The sequence below is a fragment of the Thunnus maccoyii genome, chromosome 23, assembly GCF_910596095.1.
Source record: "Thunnus maccoyii chromosome 23, fThuMac1.1, whole genome shotgun sequence".
In the NCBI taxonomy this organism is placed as follows: domain Eukaryota; kingdom Metazoa; phylum Chordata; class Actinopteri; order Scombriformes; family Scombridae; genus Thunnus; species Thunnus maccoyii.
In genome coordinates this window covers 19,646,996-19,671,907 of record NC_056555.1, presented here as the reverse complement: position 1 = coordinate 19,671,907, position 24,912 = coordinate 19,646,996, and the positions used below count along the sequence as shown (strand labels likewise).

Here is a 24,912-nt window from a genome sequence, read left to right as displayed (position 1 = left end):
GCAACGTTAAAAAAAGGTAAGTCGCTGCTAGTTTTCCGTTAACTTTACACTCCAACGGTTGGGCCGCCATTTCCCTTTCGCTACCAGTGAAGGCGCTCTAACTGGCGCGAGCACACGTCCGTTGGTCGCGAGGAAGCGGCGACGGCGGCGGTTGGAGAAGAGCTTTGTGGGAATTGTAGTTCTATGCGACGCTTTAGCAACCGGCTAACAACCAACTTCTAATATAATACGCGCTGGCTGTTCCTGCTGACAACTGCCGCCTACAACTTCAGAATGCAAAACGGGCTGGCGGAGAGCAATGACTGAGGAGTTTGATGAAGATGTGGTATTTGAGGTTTGTATCACGGCCGCTGTTTGTTGACGAAACTTGTAGCTGATGCTTTGTCATACCTACCCGGGCAGAAATAGACGTTAGGTAGCAAGCTAGTGGGCATGCTAGCCTCACAGTAAGCAGCCGTCTTGCCCTGTTGCCGTGCATTGACAAGCCCAAAACAAATCCTCATATTTGGCTGGTTGCTTACTGTGTTTCTGCCAAGGAGCTTTATTGGTCATGAGAGGGGGCTAAGCTGGGCTAGTGTGCGCATTGTTGTCGGCGTTTCATCATTACTGGACTGGTAGTTGGAGGAGGTGAGGTGGGGTGGGGGGGATGACCTGATCCAATGCGTCGGTTCTGACACATAAAATGTAACGAAGCTAAATACATCTGGCTGGTGACAACATGAGCTGCGACTTCGTGTGACAATGCAAGTGAGTAACATTTCATAGTATGACTGCTACCATTAGGCTATTTGAAGATGGGTGTGTAGAGGCAATATGTGGGTAATAACATTAAACTGCTGTGCAGCTGCCCAGAAGCACCAAAACACAGCAAAGATGCTCCGAGTAATCTTTTTCCCAGCAACAGAGGATCAGCAGTTTGGAGAGAACTGGGTCAGGCATCTTTTAGTCAAATTTTAGCAGGGGATGTTTGCTTATTTCATGGCTGATTAGTTTCAGAGCCTTCTTTGTTTAGGCCAGGGAACAGTGTAATGCCTGTGTATATCTTTGTGCCAGAAGATAGGATTATGACTTTATGACTTGTGCTTACATTCAGTGTCCTGTTTATTGGAGAGAAGCATGTGTGATGACAGTCCTGTCATTTGTGTGAGAGTATGCTGATGTACAGATTCACATGTGAATTCACTTAGGCTTTACAGAATTCCTCCCAGAATAGAATAATAAGCTTCATGGAGGAGAGATCGGCTAAAGGTGGAGCCTCAACTTCAGCTGATGGATCCTGAGGGGAAAGTAGACCGGCTCATGAATCAAAGGTTCTTTTGCCTCGCTTATCAGAGTCGGGACACCTTTTAGATTCATACTGGGGGGAAAAAAACTAGGGCAAAATCAGGTGGAGTTTTAGCTCAAGCAGCACCAGACTAATGACCTAATCACCACTCTTTCTCCTCTTCTCCATCCATCCACTCCTGGCACTATTCTGTCTCCCGCTCTCTATTTCCTCTTCTTCTCATCCAAAATTCCTCAACTATTCCTCAAACTGTCTGACCATCTCTCTTTCTCTTTGCAGAACTCTCCTCTTTTCCAGTACCTGCACGATCTAGGGCACACAGACTTTGAGGCATGTCCAACGGCATCGCAAGAGGAGGAATATGGAGGACAAGAGGGTGACCTCGCCTCTCCCGACGAAGGTCCACAGAAAACTTCAGTGAGTCCCCGCCATCGCTGACACAAACATGTGACTGCCATCAGCGCTGCTGTTCTCTTCCAAAGAAATTATTAGTTTTCATCAACCAATTTACTAATTGACTTTAATTGAAACATTAGTCAGATGTAATCGCTTGTATTACTGCCTGTGCAGATGAGTGCAGTTATACACAACCTCAACTTGAACTTTTATTGTCCCCAAGATGGAAATTAGTCTTGCTGCTGGTTAAAACACAGACCACACTCAGGCTTGAACATGAAACCTAATAAAGCACATAAAACATATTACAAAGATGCATAAAACATACACAAACCTACCTCCCACACACTCAAGCTCACACAAAACTTAATTGTAGTGTACATTAGATGGCATAACCAAAATAACCATAAAACAACAACCAGAAGGATCAATATCTCATAATTAAGTGCTTAAAAGAGACAAATGTTTTGACTTGACCAACTAACTTAATGGCTGCATTTATGTAGCGCTTTTTTTCCAAAGTGCTTCACATTTCTTGCCGCTTACTCACCCATTCATACTCACTCACACACACACTCACACACACTCACACTCCCTCCATTGCACCTGATGATTCAGTATCTTGCCCCGGGACAGTCTGACATGTGGACAGGAGGAGCCGGGGATTGAACCGCCACCCACGGTGATTAGTGACAACCCGCCCAACCTCCTACACGTGTGAATATTGTTGTGATGTTAGAGATACTCCTGTCATTTTCAGGAGATATTATTTTCATTCTGACCAAATACAAATAGGGCTAGTACACATTAATAAACATTAAATGTGTTAAAAGGCTATTTTTATCCATAAATAAATCATAAAATGACCAAAAAAATATTGAGAAATTGTGGGGCTCCAACTAGCAATTATATTTATTATCAATTCATATGGCAATTATTTTCTTTATTAATCATTTGGTCTACAAAATTTTACAAAATAGACTAAAATGTGTCTTGTTCTAAAAGATATTCAATTTACTATAATAGAAGAATAAGAAAACAAGAAAATATTTACATTCTAAAAAGTGGAACCTGTGAATTGTTGACATTTTAGCCTAAGAAATGACCTAAACAATGAAGATATTATCAGAATCGCTGCTGATTCGTTTCCTATCAATCAACAAACCGATTGATTGGGTAACAGTTTCATCTCTAGATCATAAAAACACAACAAATGGACTTCAACCAACCCAAGACGCCATCAGGTCAGACTCGGTCAACTAATCGTCTAAGTAGGGGGGCAACCCCAACTAGCACCCATAATTACTTTCACTTCAAAGAATCTGCATCCCTGACCCGGGGCAATATGTGTGTGTGTGTGTGTGCGCACATGTGTGTTTGTTTGAATTGTGCAGTCAGACAGAAAGTAATTAATTTGACTATTGACTTCAAACAGTGACGCATATTGACACACAGTCACCCACAGCCCAGTTATGTACACTGCTTTATACGCTCCGCTTCAGTCAGACAAGATACTATAGAGATGGCGAGAAGTGTTCCCTGCACACAGATGGAGGTATTTAGTGTTGCATGTTCTCTTTCCTCTCTCTCTCTCTCTCTCTCTCTCTCTCCTGCATCTCGCTCTCCTGCCGTTGTTCCGATTTTTCGAAGAGATAGTCCAAATGTGATTACAGAGACCACACTCTTGCTTTCTCGCTGACGTTATTCCTGCTGCCTGCTGTGAGCATCCTCTTACAAGCTACATCTTTCTTTTTTGTTATTATTCACATGTTGTATGTTTGCTTTATTTTTTTTATAAATGGATCAGTGTGCGCTTCAACTCTGCAATCAAAGGATTAAAAATCCGCAAACTCTTAATAAAGCTGGCATTAATCTAACAGTTGATGTCTGTAGTTGGACTCGACCTGTGGTTTAGTCAGATGAGTAATGTGTCCGGGGTAGCTCAGAATCACTTGACTCAATCTCCTCTCTTCCTCCTCCCCTCCCTCCCTCCCCCCTCTCCTCTTCTTGCTACGGGAAACGGTGTTGTGTTGGCTTCGTTCAGGAACTTTCCGTACGTGTCACGCTTCCTCTCTGGTGTGCTGTTGTTGTAAGGAGTTAAGGAGGATGAGGGATCGAGATGAGACAGGAAAGCTTTTGGGTCGTCCCCCTGTGACCAATTTCCTGCAGCTTAGATAGAGCTGGAGCCGAGGTAAACACCTTGTTCACGTACATGGATCATAGTTCATCTTTCATTACGTTACCAATAAAAGGCTAAATTGTGATTTTTTTTATTTTTTTTTTGCTGTTTTACTGAACGCAGCCCGGAGAGGCCGTTTGTGATACGATATGTGACAGAAATAGTCCTGTTAAGAATGAAAGAAGAGAGAAGTTCAAACCTTTCGGCTCCTCTCTCACCTCCGCACAGCTGGTCAGTTGCTGGTCAGTCGCTGGTCAGTTGGTGTAAATGTCAGATTGTGTGATTTGAAAACAGCGCGGCGCAACCCGGCGTAGGAAGGGTGTTGAGGGAGGGGGTTTCCGAAGCTACTCGACCATCAGACAAGCACGCCTGACAGAGTATACCAGCCCTAATCTGCTGACTATGCTTTTTATTCATTGATTATTTGATATAAAATATAAAAAATAGTGTAAGATGTGATGTCTTCAAATTTTGTCCATCCAAAACTTAAAGATGTTCACTTCCAAGAACAAAGAATGATATAAAAATCTTCAAATTTGAGAAGTTAGAACAAGCTAATGAGTGCTACTTTTTAGAGCTGCAACAACTAGTCAATTCAACGAAAAATAATCCACAAATATTTTGATTGTCGGTTTATCATTTAAGTCATTTTTTAAAGTAAAAATGCCAAAAGTTTGAAGTTCCTGCTCATCGTTTCAGAGGATTTTCTGCTTTTATTAGTCTTAGCTTGTAGTAAATTCAAAATATTCTTTGATTTTGGACTGTTGGTCGAACAAAACAGGCATTTTTCACTGTTTTGTGATGTTTTATAGCCCGAAAGGTTAATCAAGAAAATAATAGTCAGATTAATTGATAATAATAATAATAATTGTTAGTTGCAGCCCTACTATTTTTGCTTGCAAAATGACGTTAACAGAAAAACACACAGAGCTTTTGTTCATTAATTATCTACCAATTGATTAATTGACTAATTGTGTAACATATATATATATGTAACATACGGTGTATGTCCGTTCTCTCACATTGTTGTAAGTGTTCCCTGTGTGACACCAAGCAGAACACTGATGAGCCACAACAACACTGAGCCGTGATATTAACAGAAGTGAAAGTAATCCGTGTGCGGTTTACATCATCTCCGTGATAGTATCTGATGCGATTAACAATAGAGTTGTGTTCTACTCGGAGCGTGCACACACAAACATACATGAATTCACATGTGAATAACCCCCCCCCCCCCTCCTCCCGTCCGGAAGCTCAGTCTCCAATCAGTAATCAATACGACCGGAGCCTTTAGACTAATAACACTTGTGCTTTTCCCCCCGCAGAGAAGGGTCATCATGCAGGATGCCCGGTCTGGATCAATAGCTTCATGCTCACACACACACACACACACACACACACACACTTCACACACACTCACGCCTCACATGTTATGATGCTTGTTCTCTGATTTTTAACTTTATTTAAACATGAACGGAAAAAGAACAAACATCTCCCCCCTTTTTTTTATTTTTATTTTTTTTTAACAAAGCATTTTTCTGATTCCATGAAACACGAAGTAGATTAGTGAATATAAATCCTATTCACGATTAGGCTTTACACATTTTAGGATTTTTCTAGGCTCTTAGCACCTGCAAGCAAAACAACGAGCAACGTTTTCAAGCCTGAGGTTCGTTATATATGGAAATGTCAGAGCACTTTCAACTGTGTGGCTCTAGATTTGTCTTTCTGGTCGGGACTGTTTACAGTGGGAGTCCCCGCTGCTGGGAGATTCTTTGGAAGTAAGACATGAAACAGAGATGTGTGTGTGTTTGCATAGTGCCTCTCTCTTCTTTTATTTTATTTTATTTTTTTTCCTAGAACTCAAAGAATCCTTCCTTTCCATCTGACAACCATATATTTTGAAAGGTTAAAAGTTTTATTGATGCTGAATGCCAAAATGGAAATTAAACAAAGAGAAGCAGTTATGTGTGTGCCACAGTGGTGCTGTACAAGACCCACGAGTGAGTGTAATATAAACACATATTGCACTAATTGTTGTTGCCTCCTGGACAAACTCAACTATTCCAGGGAAATTCTCTCGTAGCTGTGTAACATGTGTGATTCCTGGGAAATATACAGAATGCAATGATACACTAGTGAATGAGTTGTCTAAGTCTGGAACATATTTAAACAGTACTGAATGGTGAATGAAAAGGGGGGTGGCGGTAGTTAATTGACTGAGGAATAATATTTTCCTGTGTGTTTGATCTGCAGGGAGGACCTTTATGGAGACTGGCTGAAGCCTTGTGGAGATGGAGCCCCATTCACCAGGCCGCTGCATCTCGTAAGCTGGAGCAGCAACTGGTGGGTAGAACGGGCAACAGAAAGGAATGCTGGCACTAAAACCATCAAGGCATCTGTTGTCTTTAAACCCTTTTTTTTTTTTTTACCTCGCTCCTTGCAGGACTGTGTGTTCGGTCAGTACTCGGTGAGGTGCATTCTGGACCAGGATGTGCTGCTGCAGGAGGATGTGGAGCTGATTGAGCTGTTAGACCCCAGCCTGCTCACACTGGGCTCTTCGCCCTCTGGCTCACCCAGCCGAGCCAGCGCCCTGCCCAGACCGAGCCTCATCGCCAGACCCTCGCTATGGTACGCTGTTAGGAAAGAAAGAAACACACACACACATAGATCACAAGAAGATATAATACATTTCAATACAGCACCATCACAAATATAAAACTATGGCCTTAAATATTACCTTTACAAACTGTACTGTGTTGTTAGATGTTACTTTGTCCTCCCAGTGTATTGTTTTTTGTAAATGTGCAAGATTTCAAAGATTTTCAGCATTGACAGATTAATTGATTATCAAAATAGTTGCAACATCTAAGAAACTGGAATCAGCTGTAACTGCTCGGCATTTTTACTTGATAAATGACTTAAATGATTAATTAAATAAAGAATTAACAAAATTCCATATTTTATTAGTTCTAATAATATTTTATTAATCTCAGCCACACACAGATCTCATGATCTAAACTGTGAAACGGTCATAAACACTATAATCAAAGTTCCTTCCTGTTCTCCTCGCTCAGGGACATGGCGGGGCTGGTCGGCATGGCTGCGGTGCTGCTGGGTCTGTGCTCTGTGTCTGAGGGACTGTGGTCGCTGGCCGCAGCCCCGTGGGGCCTCGCCCTGCTGGGCTGGATGGGGCTGAGGGGGGCCACGCTGTGGAAACGGGGCCGCATGCAGAGAGGCGTCCACGCCAGAGCCACGCAGCTCCAGACTCTGGTCCACAACAGCAAGACTCTGACCGGCTTGTCTCGCAAAGCCCTTCGCCTGGTGCAGGAGACCGAGGTCATCTCCCGAGGGTTCACCCTGTAAGTGTGCTCGTTTTATGTCCACATACGTTCATATCACCCAATCACATGATGTAAAAATTTGCATTCATTTCTCCAGCTGTCACTACTGTCTCATTAATCCACTCCCATGTTGGTAGAGTCCTGTTAGTTAAGCTAATTCTTCAGGTGGTGTTGTTTATCTATAGCTTTAGCATCGTCTATAGAAAACACTGTCTGTCCGGCTTAGTCCTTGAATCACCAAGTGATTTTAGCATGTCATACTGTCTCCTCCGTCACTACTATCTGGTGTTGTTTACATTTCTGTGTAGTCTTCATGTCTCTGTTCGTGTTTGTCTCGTCTTGTGTGTCGTCTCGTTCAGTGTGATGTCATGTGTTCAGTGTTGTGTGTGCCCCCCTGCCTCTTTGGGACGTCTCCACAGTTGTATCACATTTCACTTGTCAAGTTTGCTCGACAGGGTGAGTGCGGCCAGCTCCTTTAGCAGGGCGGGGCCGGGGGCGGTGCCACGCGGCCAGCAGCTGATCGGACTGAGGAAGGCCCTGTACCGGGCGCTCCGCTCTGCCTTCAGAGCCTCGCGAAGAGCCACCTGTCACATGCTCAAGGCATATCCTTTACCTGTCGAGAATAACGGCCTGAATATGGTCTGTTTTGTAGCGACTGGATTTGGTTATTAGTGTAAAGCTGAGAACTTATACTTTCTTTTCTGCAGACATATTGACAAACAACCAGCTCTTCTTCTTCTCTTTTGTTGAATCAGGTCACTAAAAAGCAGTCAGCATCATAACGTCTCTTTTAAATGTTCATATGTCCTTAACTTATGAACTATGTCAGTCAAAAGATGACATTCCTTTACCATAGTGCCTGCTCTCCTTGTGTCTAGGGCTTTGGAATAATGTGACACTTGCTTAAAGATACTGTTGCATCCAAAAGCAGTCAGATATACAGTATATAACTTGAGTATAGATGTGAAAAGGTTAAAGGGAAAAATATGATTTTGAGGTTAACAGTTGTTACTAAGCAAGAGGAGAATGTTGATTCTTCAGGGTCTAATATGATGACTTTTAAAGTTGATGCCTTTAAGTCATTTATTGGCATAAAAACGCATTTGAAGTAACACATTTAAATAGATGAATATGTCTGTAAATACGCACATTTTTAAGGGTGACGTGTCCTTAACGCTTCCCAACGTTCCCTCTGAATTCTGAGATTGATAACGTGACCAACTATGTGTCTGCGGTGCCTCTTAAGGAGCTGGGCCTCGGCCTGGGAATCGAGCACCTGGGTGACGAACAGGCCCAGGAGCTTACAGACGACTACAGCCTGCCTGCCCTGAAGGTAAAGCCTGAGGGGGGAACCAGGGCGTGCTGGTAGCGGCGGGAAAAAATAGAACCAAAAAGACCATAGAAACGTCTCTCAATCCACTTAATCCACCTCCCTGCTTTCAACCTGTAAGCTCAGTGTCTTTACAGATTTGTCAGAGCTTTGAGTAGGTCGATGGCGTGAAACTCAAGTAGCGTATTCATGAACTGACCTCAATTTTGCTCTTGAGGTAAAAAGACTGAAACAAGAAACCCTTGACAGTTAAGAAACCAAAGTCCAAGAAAGGAGTGGGTTGTACTTTCATGCATGAATGGTATTTAGTTGGTGTTTGTTGGTTTGTCCTCCTGCAGATGCTGTTCCAGCTATGGGTGGGACAAAGCTCTGAATGTTTCCGTCGACTTGCTCTCCTCCTGTCACCGCGGCGAATAGAGGAGCAAGAAGAGGTCGGTCCAAAAGGAGACAACTCCCCTCCTCCTACGCCAGCGTTACACCGGTCCATCGCCGCGGTGACCGAGCCCCTCCATCACGCTCTGGCCAGCTGTCTCGGGGAAGTGCAGCGCAGCTACGACTTCCACCGCCACTTCGAGACCCAGCCGAGGACGACGGGCTCCGACAGGACCGGGCGAGCCAGGGAGAAATGCCGAGAGCTCAACACCCTGCACACCTCCATCCGAAGCCTCCAGCTGCACCTCAAGGCTGTGCTCAGCGAGTGAGACACACAAACACACACACACTGGCCTCATTTTACACCTCCCATAAGATGAAACTTTAATGACCAATATGGAGGAAACTGGGTCGCTGTATAAGCAAAGCAGTAATAACACACAGTAAATAAAATAGTACATAAAAAATGGAAACTGCGGTTGTAAATATGATTTTTTTTGGATGTACATCCAGGTAAAAGTAATAGCAATCAGAAAGGAGCTGGTGGTGATTAAGAGAAACAGAAGAATTAGGTTTTAGGACGTATTTTTAAACTCTGAGACAACTGAGAAGTGTGTTGAAGACTAGAAAAAGGCGCTTCAATCAGTACACACAATATAAAAGTGCCATTTAATGACCTTTCACGTTTCACACTAGAGACCTAAAAGCCAGCAGGTAATCACACCTCCAGTTTGTGCCCTTCTACGAATCTGCGTCTATTTTAAACCCGAGTCTAGCTAGATTTCTTGTGCGCTTTTTGTTACATTCCTCCTCCCTCTTCTTTGTGCGATATCTTCAGGATGATCATTCTGGAGGACGACCTGGAGAAGTTGATGGTGTCCAAAGAACTGGCGGAGTTGACACTGGAGGGTTACAAGGATCTCAGCGACCGGCTGCACCAGCTGCAACCGCACATGCAAGCCAGCTCCGGCTGCTGGGAGGACACCATCACCCAGGTGGAGCGCATGCTGAGACGGGCCAACGCCTGTCCGGGTGAGCAGAGTCAGACTTTCCACGGTGTTACAGATGTTTCCTCACACATAATTTCCCAATTTACCATAAAATATGTGCAAGACAAAGCAGTGACACCCCTTCTTTAGTGGTATATCGGTTTCCACATTTAAACTGAGGCTATTTTTAGCGCAGACTTCCTCCTTCCCCCTTCCTTTGCCGTGATTCAAAACTACTGCCAGTCATATAGGAAGTACGTGTCTTCCCCAGAATTTAAGACAAGAAACACACAACCAAACCAAACTCCAGAAATAAGTTGTTGAGATCATCATTTTTTTTATTTGTTTCAATAATATCAGTGCACATCATCTCTGCAGGTAATGCTGAGTGCGCGGAGCATTGTGGTCCTCCTGTACCTGAGATCCCCGCTCCTCCTCCTTCCTACCCCTTGATCCTGGACAGAGACCCGGTACCGGAGGAGCTGGTAAGATGATCCACGAGTGTCACGATACAAATCTAGAGCTGATTTCGCTACATTTTCAGCGATCGCAGCTCTTGTCTCGTTTCCCCGTCGTCAATCTCTCCCCGCCGCTTCGTTTCACCAGGAGTGGGAGGCCTACGTGTCGGACTCGGACTCGGACGGTGAAGGCAGGGGTTCTTGGTGCGACATGTTGACACCGGAGGAACGGGAACGCCAGCGCAGGGAGAGGGAGGAGTCTCGTCGCGTCCTGTCAGAGCTCAAAGCTGTGCTGGGCTTCCGTGCGTCCGAGGGCGAGAGGATGAAGAGGAAGCAGCTGCTCTTCAACGACCAAGGTCTGCACTGAACAGTGTCATCTCTCCTCTGTGATAATTTAAATATGATGAAGCTGGTGGGTTTGACTGATGGTGGGTTTTCCTGGTTGCTGTTTATTCGCCTGTTTTCATCCCGTCTCCATGTTTCTCCCACATTTTTTTTATTACTGGCAAAGTGTTTAGACCTTGTTACTGTACAAGCCGGCATTTGGCTAACGCTCAGGATGATGATGATAATACGAGGTAGTACGTGTGTACTTCCTTTTCTATATTTAGGCAGCAAATTCAGGGAAGGAAAGACCAGAGATTATCTGCACTGCAACTGTCTATAAATAAAAGTAAAAAAATGACCTTCACAAGTTCCAAATGCTCAAGGTAACGCTGTCAAACTGTCCAAATGCCCCAAAATATTAAATAGATGATATGAAAGAGTGAGAACACTAAGTTGCCACTTTTGAGACGCTTTAACTTAAAAATATCTGATTTGTTTTTCTTGATAAGACTGAAGCGATTACTATCAGAGTTGTTAATGATTATGTTTCTATCGATTGAACAGTTGATTAATTGTTTCAGCACAAGTGTAAAGTCAAGTGAAAAGCTTCATTTCACAACAATTTTAATTATTTAATAGTTGTTAATGCAACAAAAATACAAAAAATTCACTTGATCCAGCCTCTCAGATGTGATGATTTACTGTTTCATATTATTATAAATAAATCTCTTTTGGTTTTTGACTGTAAGTTACACAAAACAAGCAATTTGAAGATGTCAACTTGTGTATTTTTCACTATTTTCTGACATGTTATAGACTAAACAACTAATAGTATATTGATTATGACAGAAATAGCCTGTAGATTAAACATTGATGAACATAATTTTAACTAGTTGCAGCACTAATCCGGTCAAACTGTTGCATTACAGTTAAATACACTATCAGTGTGCTATTAATCACACTGACTGACTCGTCTGTATCACATTTGTAATTCAAGGTCAAGTGTTATGTATCAGTCCAACCCTGAATCAAACATTTCTTCTTCATTCTTGCAGCTGCTGTGCCGCCTTCAGCTCGCAGTGACGGTTCAGATCCTGCCGTGGAGCCTTCAGGCGCTCCGGCCTCTGTGGGCTCAGCAGAAAGTGGAGACGAAGAAGGAAACCACCTATCAGAGCGCGCTGCAGGAAACGAAGGGGAGGAAGAGGAAGGAAAAGACGAGAGGGTGGGGCCTGACCCCTCCACAGAGCCGGTGACGGAGTTCAGCTGCGGTTTGGAGGAGGAGGGAGGGGAGGCGGGAGGAGCTTCGGTCTGCGCGAGAGGAGGAGGCGGAGCGTCCGAGCTGCACCAATACGACGGCGTCCTGGAGGAAGGGGAGGCGCAGAACGGTCTGGACTGCTTCCTGAAGCCGAAAGTCCCCGCTGTCACTGTGATGGACAGACTGACGGAGATGCACGGCTCGCAGGCTCTCAGCTTCAGCTCCGCCCTCGCCGCACAGGTGGCGGCGCGCTCGCACTCGCTCATCAACATGGAGGAGCAGACGTTCGGAGACGAGGAGGATGAAGAAGAAGAAGAAGAAGAAGAAGAGGAAAGCAACAGACGAACCCCTGAGAAGGACTGAAATCAAACCCCGCTGCTGCAACCGAGCACTGAGCAGAGACTGTATTTATGTCTGATTGTCTGGGTGTCTTTTAATCGATGGGTCTGTGTCACATCTTAACTGTTTTATGGTGTGGAGATATTTCAAAATTTTACGCCACTCTCTGTTACCGATCCGTCCGTGTTACATTACCCACGATTCTTACTGCTCTTTTGCTGTTAAAACTCAGGTACCAGAACCACTACAACAAAAACACGACCTTATGGTGTTAAGGTCGGAAGACCAGAATGTCTACAGTTTACTTGGTGACATCCGCATAGTGTATATCTCACAATCGTTCGGTAGATGTGGAAACAAAGATTGTAAGAAACATAAAAAAACGGTTTTAATTGCAGTTTACTTAAAACACTCCGAGTTATTTTATTTGTCAGGAAAGCAGAAGGTTGAATCAGCTGATCTTAATTCTTTCAGGCGGACAGATACATACACACCCACGAGAGCTAGAGGGAGCTCTGCGAGAAGAGGAAGTGGATCACTATTTTTACCGTCAGCGCTTTATTTTCGTCCCGGCCCCCCTCCCACCTGATTGGACACAATAGGGTTACACATAGCCGACCATACATTCACAATCCTATTTTCAAGTGGCATATTTGGAATACAATGCTATTGTATGTAAAAAAAAAAAAAAAAAAAGAAACAATCCACGGAGCGTCTGTGTTTACACTCGGCGGAAAGGGAAGGTCAGGAAGCCTCGTTTATGACTCGACACTTTATGGACTGAATTGTGTGATGTGGATGGCATGAATTCATTGAGCTGTGCTGCTGCTGTGAGGTTTAAAAATCCGATACGAAGAGGAGGGGTGATTTTTAAAATATAAATAAATAAACAAGAAGAAGAAGAAGCATTTTCTCTCATGTGAGGGCAATCTATAACTTTTTTTTTTGTTTGTTTCATATGAAGTTGCCATAAGAGTGACAGCCCTGATGTGTGTGTGCCCCCCTCCACCACCTCCTCCTCCTCCTCCTACCCCTCCCCAAGTCTTTCTTGTCACCATGTCTGCCTTGTCCTGACCCCTCCCTGCACTCTCCCCTCAGGGGGGGAGGTGAGGTCTATTACCCCTCCTGCATTTTTTCCAATGTGAAAATAAAATATCATTCTGGAAGTGTTCGATGTATCCTGAAGTCTTTTCTGACACTCATGTTTGTCTGTTTCCCAGTCAGAAACAGGTTTGGTGGTGTTACTTGATATGTTTTGTGGGATTCTGCATTTGTCTGACCCCACAACAGCTGCTGCTTCCCCTTTAAGCTGTTCTTGCCTTTTTCTTTGCAGGAGAAACCTGATGTGGTGGACTGAAGACTTAACTTTTAAGTCCCCCTGTCTCGGGGATTTAATACATCTAAGAAGGGGGAACACCACATTTCAGTAACTCTATCTCTTGACTTTAAAGCTCAGCTTTAAACACATCATGGAAGGATTTGACTCCCAATGAGGCCACACATACCGAAACTGTCCTGTAACATGTCACGAACACAACAAAATGTGCATCAAGTAGTGAAAGAGCTTCTAAATATAAAGAAGAGCACAACTTTATTAGTGACATTATTTAATTAGATCATTTACTGTTACAGCTTTGCCATCTAGTGGCCAATTCTGTTACTGCAACTGGTGCTTAGGATCTCAAATAAGATTTTATAAAATATAAACATATTTGTGTGGAAAAATTTAACACATAAATAATCCAATATCTTGCTTCTTCAAATATATTAGTTTAATTGATTATTTCAATTTAATCTATTCAGTTTTGTATTCTGTATTTAGTGTACTTAATGTCTTATTTGCTCCTTTTTCATTGATCAGGTCATTAGTGCAGTTTAATACTTTATTTCTATCACTTCACGGGATATTTCTTCATTAGACTCACTGATCGGTGCAGAAACTCCACTTTAGCTGATTCAGCATGTTTTACTTTGTGCTGCGTTCAAGGTCTCTCCAGAAGCTCCGATTTCTGACATAAACACGTTAGTAAGCCTAGCTATTAAATAATATCAGATAAAATAAGACTTTATTGATTCCCAGGGATGGAAATTCACACATTAAAGCAGCATGAGAGACATGCTTAGAGAAAAAAAAACATAAGGAACTAAATGAATGATATAAATAATAAAGGAATTTAGAGAAATTAAGGAAATTAAAATACGTTAGAATTAAGGCTGCAACTATTGAATATTTTCATTATTGATTAATTTGTCAATTAGTCCAAGGCAACATCTTCAGATTCCAGATTTTATCCAACCAGCAGTCCAAACCAAAAATATTCCGTTTACTACTGTGTACAATAAAGAAAAGCATTAAATCCTCAATTATGAGAAGCTGGAACCAGTAAATGTTTGTGATTTTTACTTTAAAAATAACTAAAATGATTATTTGATTATCAAAATAATTGATAATTAATTTTCTGTCAATCGACTAATTGATGAAGCAACTAATCATTGTAATTCTACTTAGAATAGTCTATGTAAAGGAATTTTTCAAATATTTGTGCAATAGAAATAATAAACTCTGCATCCTCACTGAAGTAATTAAGTGACTTGTTAGACTTTTACTGATAATATGATAATAATTATAATATAAATATCATAATATAAATAAACTAGGTATATAAACTAAGTGTTGACTAAAAATACAATATGCATAAACATACATCATATTCAAATAATTTGTCTTATATGCAATACTTGTGCAGGATATGTAATAATGTAGAGCTGCAATGATTAATAGATTATTTGCCAACTATTGCCTGTTGACAATTGATTAATTATAAAATGTTCAAATTCTCAAATGTTGGATATGGATATTTTCTGGTTTCTTTAGTACTCTTTGATAGTAATCTGAATATCTTTGGGTTGTGAATAAAACAACAAACAAAAACATTTGAAGATGTCACCTTTGGCTTTGAGAAACAAACAACAACAATGATTAATTGAGAAAATAATCGACAGATTAATCAATAATGAAAATAATTGTTAGATGCAGAATTATAATATACAAACACCATACAATAATAATACAATACTATTATATATATATATACTGTAAATAAAATATAAAACACACCAATAATAATATACTACTACTACTACTACTACTACTAATAATAATAATAATAATAATGATAATGATAATGATAATGATAATAATAATAATAATAATAATAATAATAATAATAATAATGATAATAATAATAATAATAATAATAATATTATTATAATTATTATTATTATTATTATTATTTTCATCATCATCGTCGTCATCGTCGTCGTCATCATCATCGTTATCATTATCATTATTATTATTATTGTATACATTCCGAGTGTCCGTGAAGGCAGCATCACAAACAGCACTCCCACAATCCCTGGCGCTTCCTCTTCCAGCAGCAGCCTGAGATCATGGCGGACGTGGCTGCGGAGCAGAAGCTCGTCCCAGACCGGGAGCTGAACGGGGAGGCGGAGGACCGGGAGGAGAACCGGGAGGAGGCCGAGCCGGTGGAGGAGACCGCAAAGAAGAAGAAAAAGAAGAAGAAGAAGAATAAGTCTGCCACGACAGGTGAGAGAGTCCCGAGCAGCTTCAGGCTAACAGGCTAACAGGCTAATGTTACTGAGTAGAGCGGAGTCAAGGTAGACAGAATGAACACACCCGGAAACACTGGGAGGATACCTTCAAAATAAAGGCATCAGACTCGTTGCTCGTGGAAAAGTGGCTAAATTAGTGCTTTATTGGGTCGCGGATCAACCCAAAATTATTGATATATTGGGTTGTAGATCATTTTACAATGATTGATTTATTGGGTTGTAGATCAGCAGACTGATCACGTAAGTCGTCACTATGATCATGAAACTAATTACTTGGTAAAGGAGGCCTGGAGGTGCGTGGTAAACATATTGATTATATATTATAAAAACACGTGTAATAAAACTTATTTGAAAGAAGTTTTTATTAATGTTGATATGAACATTAATAGAGACCCGCAGGACGTTTTACCAAGAATAAAAAAGCACAGAGTAATTGTTTTAACAGTCCTCTGATTGGTTGAAGTGTTCGATTTCATTTAAGATCAATAAACTTTTGTTAAATGTATATTTCGATTTGTTGGTATGGATATTATTTCAATTAATATCCAATATCAATTAACAATTAATTAAATTCTATAAATCCACTTCTATTTGCCAATGTTAATGAAAACTCTTGGAATCAAAAAGTATATTTTCCAAACATATCTTACGATCAGAGATTATACGTCATCTGTTATGATTTTTTTTATGTTACACCTCAAAAATTATTATAACGACAAAACCAGAATGAGTAAAACTGTTTCTGGTGGCCTTTTAATATTCAAAAACAGAAACCTACGCAGATGTTATTCTTACACCACTGAAGAAAATGGTTGGCGTGGCAAACGCGTCCATAATCTTGGAAGAAACGTCACTTTATTGGTCAGAAAATGGTTATAAAAGATCAACATGTTGTAAAATTCTAGAGAAATGGGCTTGGTGTTGTCGAACGTGACGTTTATATTGAAAGTCATGCCGGAAGCGCTCTGATGAAACATGGCGGACTTGACGCAGATCCTCATTAGCCATGTGGGTTGTGTAGCTGCGGCGCCTGTCAGGCCTCATGAAACACGCCGGGCTGTGGTCAGAGTCACAACCAGGATCAGAGACGTTTAACTGGGTCGACAGAAAGAAAGTCATCGATCACTCGAATCGAGAGAAGAAAAAAACAAAATCAGCTGCTCAAACCGCTTCCTCTGGCTTTAATTCCCCTCCGGTTGAGCATCAGCCAAGTTTTGCTGTTTCGTAATTTGTCAGAGTTATTATATAAGACTGAAGGACTCAAAAGGAGGATTTTTTTAAAAATAAATCAACCAGATTAAACACGTGAATACGTTTAAATCCAAACTCCAACAAAGCAGCTGCAATTTAAAGATAGTTTAGTAGCTGTCAGGTGTTTATAGCACATAAAACATGATACAGGTTGATTAAAAGCAAAGAGTCTCCAGTCTTTCCACCCGGAATACAACTGAATAATTAGATAACATCAGTTTTCATAATAAAGTCACTTTGCAGTGGTTTTCCACTGTCTTTTTCCTTATAAAAATTGCATCTAGAAACAATTTCTTGACGTTTATTTATGTTTTGGTTGTTTTGTTATTAACCTGAATGCCTTCTTGCTGTGGAGAAAGAAAAAATAGTTGTACTCCTCCTCTAGAAAGGAAATGTCATCAAAAAGTGGCAAAAATGAAGATGGACGTGTTAAAAGATGTTTATGTTTTAACATTTTTACTAAATGGTTCGTTTGTGGTTCATCTTTATGCCAAAATTGCCAGAATAATAATTTTTATGTTGTTGTATGAGCTGTGTTTCAGAATAAAATGACATTTATTTTTTCTCAATTCAACATTGTAGTTTAAAAAAAATTCTTCCTTCATTATTAATTTCCTCGTTTTAGCTGCTTTGTAAATATTTTAAGAGACCTGCTGTACATGCACATCGATTAATTGTCAACAATTTCGTTAATTGATTAATTGTTTAATTTGTTTTAAAAAATACAAGAAAACCTCTGGTTCTAGTTTTTTGAAACGTGAGGATTTGCTGCTTTTATCATCATAACGTCAACTTGGACTTGAATATTGTTGTTTTTCTCAATTTAACAATTAGATGATTAACTATAAAAAAAAAAAAGTCAACACACGAGCCGATAACGAACACAACTGTAGCCGTGCTCTCCCTCCTCTTTGTGCAGCTTTTTGCTGACGCAGCACCTGTCGGCTGAAGCTCGTTAGATCGCTTATTGGAGTGTGTGCGCTTGTAATTGTTATTGACGTTATTTCCCCTCGCCGCCGCAGGCACCGAGGCGGAGACGGACGGAGTCGCCGTCGTGACCAAACAGCTGGAGAAGCAGGCGATAGAGGACAAAGAGAAGGAGGAGGACGGCGAGGAAGGTAACGCCTGAAAACACACATCCATCCGCTGTGTTGACACAGCGGCGACGCGTCAAATATCAGATGTTCTAATCCCCCCGTCTTTGCTCGCACAGATGGAGATGACGGAGAAAACACTGCAGGGAAAAAGAAGAAGAAGAAAAAGAAGAAGAAAGGACGTAAGTTGCTCACGTTTTCGGCTCTTTGTGTTGTAAATTCAGACCTTTACTGTAAGACGTCGGTTTGTCAGTTTGATGGGATGTTTTTTTTGCCTTTTTCCTCGCAGCCAAAACTCAGACTGATCCCCCATCTGTGCCCATCTGCGATTTATATCCAACTGGAGTTTTCCCCATCGGACAGGAGTGTGAATATCCCACCTCACAGGACGGGTAAGAAGCCAAATCAGAGCACGTTTGTTTTCTTTGTCTTTTTCTTGACTTTCTACATCTTATTTTGTTAGTTTTACACTCAGTTCTGCTTGTTTTTTTATATTATTTTCTTGTTTTATTGTCTCTTATCTCCTTCTTTCCCTTTTCCATCTTCCAAAAAACCACATCATAACCTCTGATTTGAAAAGTGCTGCAGCAGCTCTGCAACTAATGGATTATTTTTTATGATCCATTAATCTGTTCGGCCAATAAAACATCCAGAAACAGTGAAAAACAGTCATCACAATTTCCCAGAGTTCAAAGCGATGTCTTGTTTTGTCTGACCAGTGATCTAAAACCCCCCAAAATATTCAATATACTCTCATTTTAGATGAGGAGAAGAAGAAGAGTCTCCCATTTGAGAAGCCAGAACCATCACGTTTGGCATTTTTAGCTTGAAAAATGACTCGAACGATTAATCGATCATCAAAATAATTAAAGGTTGTGTAAAAGCTCGTTTGGACACACAAATTAAGTCACAGTGTCGTATTTTGCAGGTTGTGTAAAAAGTCATCCTGCCTCTAATTTAACAATATTGAATTTGGTGTCTGGACACTAAAAACATGTTTATTTTCAGGGAGAGGCTGGTCGACTGCAGGTGTTTAAATTAGCTTTAAAAACTGCTCTCATGTCTAAATTTAACCTGCAGACGGTTTGAGAACGAGCTCATCACAGTCTGTCAAAGTTTGAATTTGAACAAATTCCACTCAGACGTGAACAATGTTTAAATATTGTGATTTACATGTCAGTAAAAGTCGGGTGGTGATAATAACTCTGAAGCTGCTTGTAAAGACAGACGTCGCTAACTGTGTGCAGACGAACTCACTGACCCCGGTCAGGTGACGGCGGCCAGACGATGAGTCAGCAGCTTCATTGTTGTTTTTACGTTGTAAAACCAGTTACAGCCTGCGGCGGGAACATGTTGAGTTAATCCACTGATGGCTCAGAGTGTTTTATTCCTCATTAAGACTTTTTATTAGAATTTTTTTTTTTTAAAATCAAAAGGCACCTTTTCTATAATCAGTCTCCTTTTAATATCGATGCGTTTTTTGCCAGTTTCCTTGTTATAAAATCTGTGTCCGTCTTCAGTCGCAGCGCGGCGTGGCGTACGACCAACGACGAGAAGCGGGTGCTGGATAAAGCCAACGAGGAAGTGTGGAACGACTTCAGACAGGCAGCCGAGGCCCACAGACAGGTCCGCCAGCATGTCCGCAGCTTCCTGAAACCCGGCATGACCATGATCGAAATCTGGTGAGACAGTTAAATCCTGGATTCTGCAGAGTTTTAACTTAATTTTCTCTGTTGAATAGTGTTTAATTCTCTGTTTCTTGTCCGTCTCTCCTCAGCGAGCGGTTGGAGGATTGTTCCAGGAAGCTGATAAAGGAGAACGGGCTGAACGCCGGCTTGGCGTTCCCCACCGGCTGCTCTCTGAACCACTGCGCTGCCCACTACACTCCCAACGCCGGAGACCCCACTGTCCTGCAGTACGACGACGTCTGCAAGATCGACTTCGGCACGCACATCAACGGTAACGCACGTTCAGATACTTTACAGATTGAAGCGGCTGCCCAAACGGCGAGCTACAGGTCTGAAAAACAAACCTGCATCCTCTCTAACGGCCAGCAGGGGGCGACTGCACTGGTTGCAAAAAGAAGAGCGATTGTATAGAAGTTAGAGGTGTAACCGTACAAAACAACTCAGGGCTCTGGAGTCACAGTTCAGTACGTTTTCAGTGGAAACTAATAGTGAAAACTGTTAGTGAAACAGTTTAGTTGCTGCTGTGAAAAATGAAAACAAGCTTTGTGTTTCTTGCAGGGAGTCAGAACTCCTGCTGACAGCTGTTATATGTTTATTTATGGTAACTGTAACTGTAGTTAAACCAGTTAGTTATGTTGTTGTTTCATTTGAAAAGTTGGAGAGAGCATTTTTGCTTGAAAAGATGAAACAACTGTTCACTAATAGTTGCAGCTTTAAACCAGCAGCTTCCAGAATTATAGAAAAATACACAAAACTCAGAAACATGACTTGCAACAATGGTGAACAGTGATGTAAATTACAGTTTAGTTTATAGTAAAACAAGCAGAATCGTTGGTTTGGGCCTCTACAGTTGCCGTAGTTGTAAACTGATTCTTCTTACCGACTCCAAATGAAAGCAACCAGCTCAGATGTTCTTTAACTGTTGAGCTTTAGAAAACGTTCTGTTTAAAATGAGGTCGAATGCTGTTAAGTCTCTGAAAGTCGCTCTGCTTTGTTTCCAGGGCGAATCATTGACTGTGCCTTCACTGTCACATTTAACCCAAAGTATGACAAGCTGCTGGAGGCTGTGAAAGACGCCACCAATACTGGAATCAAAGTATGACTTTGACAACACACACACACATGAACACACACAAACACACACACACACATGTTTCACTCTGATGTGTTGTTTTTTTACTTTTCCTGCAGCTCATGTTTTGTTGTTGTTTCGTTGCAGAACGCTGGTATTGACGTGCGTCTGTGTGATGTTGGAGAGGCGATTCAGGAAGTGATGGAGTCTTACGAGGTCGAGCTTGACGGCAAAACCTACCAAGGTTTGTTCTCATCTCCACCTGCATAAGATACATAGACTCTAACAGAAGATTGTAGTTAATTTAATTATTATGCAGGTGTTTTGTGCTGTTTTATAAGAGCCCACATAGGGACCAACATTTCAAACTATCTGGTTCATGCTTGCTCCTATGAAAATAAACATTAAATAGATAAAATGAACTCCTCCTAAAAATGGTCTTTCTGTTTACATGAAGATTGTGCTGTTGGAAGAGTTTTAGGTTGTTTTTCTGCAGATTTGTTTTATAAATCATGAAAAAACATTTCCTACAAAGCACCTGTTGAACAGTTTCTACATAGTGAAAAATAAATGCATTAATGGGATTTGAGACAGTAATTTTACATCATTATAGAACCTGAAAATGACAAAAATACACATTATCAGAGACCAGAGTTAGTTGAACACTCACCCACCAAACAGCAGTGCAGATTTACAGCATGTTGATGTTACAAAGTGTTTAGTTTGCATCAGGATTTACTGGGTTACATCATGTTTTTCATGTCTTTTAATACTAACACAGCTGTATGTAACACTGTGAACTCATATTTAAAGGTTGTTTTAAAGGTCTGTTTACTATTAAAGTGAGTTCAAGTGCTGCACAATTAGAAAAACCTGAAATCTGACTTTCAGAAACCTTATTATGCAACAATATGACATTTACTGCACATATAATACTATCACAATTATTACTCATATCAGAGCTTCAGCAATGAGTCGACTGACACAATTAATCACCAACTGTTCTGATAATTAATTGTTTGAGTTTGTTTGAGTCATTTATAAAGAAAACATAGAAAACGTCTGGTTCCAGCTTCTTAAATGTGAATATTTTCTGGTTTCTTTAGTCGTCTGTGATGGTAAACTGAGTATGTTTGGGTTGTTTATTGTTGATCGGGAAAAAACAAAACATTTAAGGTTTCACCTTGATGTTTAGGAAACAGTGATCAACATTTTTCCATTTTCTGACATTTTATAGACTAAATAACTAACTGATTACTCAAGAAAAACAATCGATAATGGAAGTAATTGTTAGTTGCAGCTTCACAGTTCATATGTGAACTAATAAACTGCACTTTTTTTCAAAATGTCTTGTATTTTATTAATGAAACGTGTGTTTTCTGTTCCAGTGAAACCAATCCGAAACCTGAACGGTCATTCAATCGGCCAGTACAGGATACACGCTGGTAAGACTGTGCCCATCGTTAAAGGAGGAGAAGCAACGAGAATGGAGGTGAGTTAATAAAGACCGTCGTCACTCAGACTCATAAACACATACAGGATGTTTATTTCATAGTTTTCAGTTCTTCAGGATGTCTGCAGGTGACGAGTCAAGTCGTCTTTATGGCAGAAAGAAGTTTAAGACTTTCATGCTTTAATTTTAAATAACTTCAAAGCTTTTTCAAACCTGCAGAGTTCGTGTTGTTGATTGTGTGTTTTTTATCCTGCAGGAGGGAGAAGTTTACGCCATCGAGACGTTCGGCAGCACAGGGAAAGGTGTGGTCCACGACGACATGGAGTGCTCTCACTACATGAAAAACTTCGACGTCGGCCACGTCCCCATCAGGTAAGAGTTCAGCTGCCGTCGTCATATTTTTCTGTGTTTGGTTTAAAACGTCTTCTGGTAGCCACAGTGGAGATGCACAAACCTGCTGCTGAAATGTGTATACGAATGGATAGAAGGTTAATCAATGCCCTTTTATATACCCTTATAATTAACCTTTAACACCTGATTAAGGTGTTTTGCATCACACCCTCAACTCTGTGAGTCATAAATGGGTCAAATCAGAATGTTTTTTGATCTCTGGTGAAGATAAAAGTCCATAAATTAGAAATGTTATTAAAAAATCATCAATAAATTTACAACTTCAGCTCTCCATTAAAAACTCTAAATATTCATAAGATAAGACAAAGACCAGTCCACTGAAAATATGAGCGATTTTTCATTTTACAATATTTTGATAATTAAATTATAATTTAAGCAAAAACATCAAACATTTGTTGGTTCCTGTTTCTCAAATTGTGATAATTTATCACTTTTCTTTATCTTTTATTATAGTAAATTGAATATTTTGGGGTTTTTTGACTGTTTATCAGACAAATCAAGACATTTGAGGAAGTCACCTTTGTGCTCTGGGATACTTTGACAGACATTTTTAATCATTTTCTGGCGTTTTGTCGACCAAACGATTAAATTGAGAAATCCAATTAGTTGATAATGAAAATAACGGTTAGTTGCCGCCCTCACTGACACTTTATACTGTTTATACTATTAATTAACAGGTATTTGGTTTGTATTTTAAACCTGTGTTCATACAGGACAAATTACCTTAATGTCACATTGTGTTTTATAGTATGTAGAGAACAACTGTCGAGTCTTATGTTTACTAACAAAATAACAATATTTGATGTCTAGAATCTCTCAAAAACAGGAAGTGAAATTAAAACTGTGGTTGTGGCGTTTCTCTGCTAAAATCTCTGATGTTTACTTCCTTCCTTCTTTCCTCTCCAGGCTGCCCAGAGCGAAGCACCTGCTGAACGTGGTCAACGAGAACTTCGGCACGTTGGCGTTCTGCCGGCGCTGGCTGGACCGCCTTGGCGAGAGCAAGTACCTGATGGCCCTGAAGAACCTGTGTGACCTGGGTATCGTGGACCCTTACCCTCCCCTCTGCGACACCAAGGGCTGCTACACCGCTCAGTTCGAGCACACCATCCTGCTCAGGCCCACCTGCAAGGAGGTGGTGAGCCGGGGAGACGACTACTGACACCCCCCTCCTCCTCCTCCTCCTCCCACATCCCCCCACCCGCCCCCTTCAACACCACCACCACACCCCCTCCTCCTCCTCCTCCTCCTCACCACCACCACCACACAGGACCTCCAGACCCCGTTAGCAACAGATAAATCAGCTCAAACAGGGAGCGGTTGTCTCAGAGCAGCAGTGAAGGATGCCAAAACGCTACTGTATTCTACCCACAATGCACCACTCACAGCTTGCAATGAAGAAGGACTGGCTTTCTGAAATTGCTGAGTTTTCTATGTATGTGTTTTAACACGGCTAAAGAAAAAGTGTAAACAAGGCCAACGAGTTTCTGTCTGTTGGAGGAGGCGTTGCCGTTTGCTCTCACTGTCCTGCGGACCTCATTTTACAAAAAAACATGAAAAAGTTAACTGTCAAACAGTTAAAAAAGTCTATTTAAGCTGCCGCTGCGTTTAGTGCGACCCCAGTATTCCAACTGATGGTGAGCGTAGGAAACCCCTTCATACCTCCCTGTTCATTTTCAAAGTTTCTATGGCGCCCCACTGAGCCTCCAGTGCTTCGTGCTTGAGTTAAATTAAGCACAAACGCTACTGACGGGTTTAAGAAGTGGTCAGGCCAAAATGCATGGCCACGTATCTCTCCGCAAACAGACAATTCCTTACATTTAAAGCTCGGGGTGTCGTCGTCGTCGTTAACAATAACAAATAAACGCCATCTTCTTACAGACACCGTGCATCTGCAGCTGTATGTTTGGCTTTCTGTCGCTACAGGAGGGAACTCTGCACTCTGGCCCTCCAGTCATTGTTTCTTTGATATTTGTAAAATATCTTTGGAAATGGCTGCTGCCACTGTTCCCAAAAATAAAGAAATGCTTCATTTTGAA

The 24,912-nt window shown here is 41.2% G+C and overlaps 2 protein-coding genes across 4 annotated transcripts; both read left to right on the top strand.

Moving 5' to 3' along the window:
- The first annotated feature begins 152 nt into the window (after window positions 1–152).
- Window positions 153–13,445, top strand: vezt (vezatin, adherens junctions transmembrane protein). Of its 3 annotated transcripts, none has more exons than XM_042403739.1 (12): window positions 153–334; window positions 1,565–1,702; window positions 6,117–6,206; window positions 6,307–6,491; window positions 6,938–7,222; window positions 7,660–7,806; window positions 8,390–8,537; window positions 8,873–9,231; window positions 9,745–9,938; window positions 10,274–10,380; window positions 10,502–10,709; window positions 11,736–13,445. In XM_042403739.1, the coding sequence occupies exons 1-12, from the start codon at window positions 299–301 to the stop codon at window positions 12,296–12,298; spliced, it is 2,460 nt and encodes an 819-aa protein (XP_042259673.1). In that variant the 5' UTR covers window positions 153–298; the 3' UTR covers window positions 12,299–13,445. The 3 variants fall into 3 exon arrangements, with proteins under 3 accessions (XP_042259673.1, XP_042259672.1, XP_042259674.1); XM_042403738.1 differs by having other exon boundaries at window positions 7,648–7,806; XM_042403740.1 differs by lacking the exon at window positions 153–334 and adding an exon at window positions 420–747 and having other exon boundaries at window positions 7,648–7,806.
- Window positions 13,446–15,682: 2,237 nt separating this feature from the next.
- Window positions 15,683–24,912, top strand: LOC121891145 (methionine aminopeptidase 2-like). Its single transcript, XM_042403913.1, has 12 exons — window positions 15,683–15,881; window positions 18,181–18,276; window positions 18,372–18,434; window positions 18,542–18,644; window positions 19,773–19,934; window positions 20,030–20,211; window positions 20,942–21,036; window positions 21,160–21,256; window positions 22,401–22,504; window positions 22,722–22,837; window positions 23,783–24,062; window positions 24,128–24,912. The coding sequence occupies exons 1-11, from the start codon at window positions 15,725–15,727 to the stop codon at window positions 24,033–24,035; spliced, it is 1,428 nt and encodes a 475-aa protein (XP_042259847.1). The 5' UTR covers window positions 15,683–15,724; the 3' UTR covers window positions 24,036–24,062; window positions 24,128–24,912.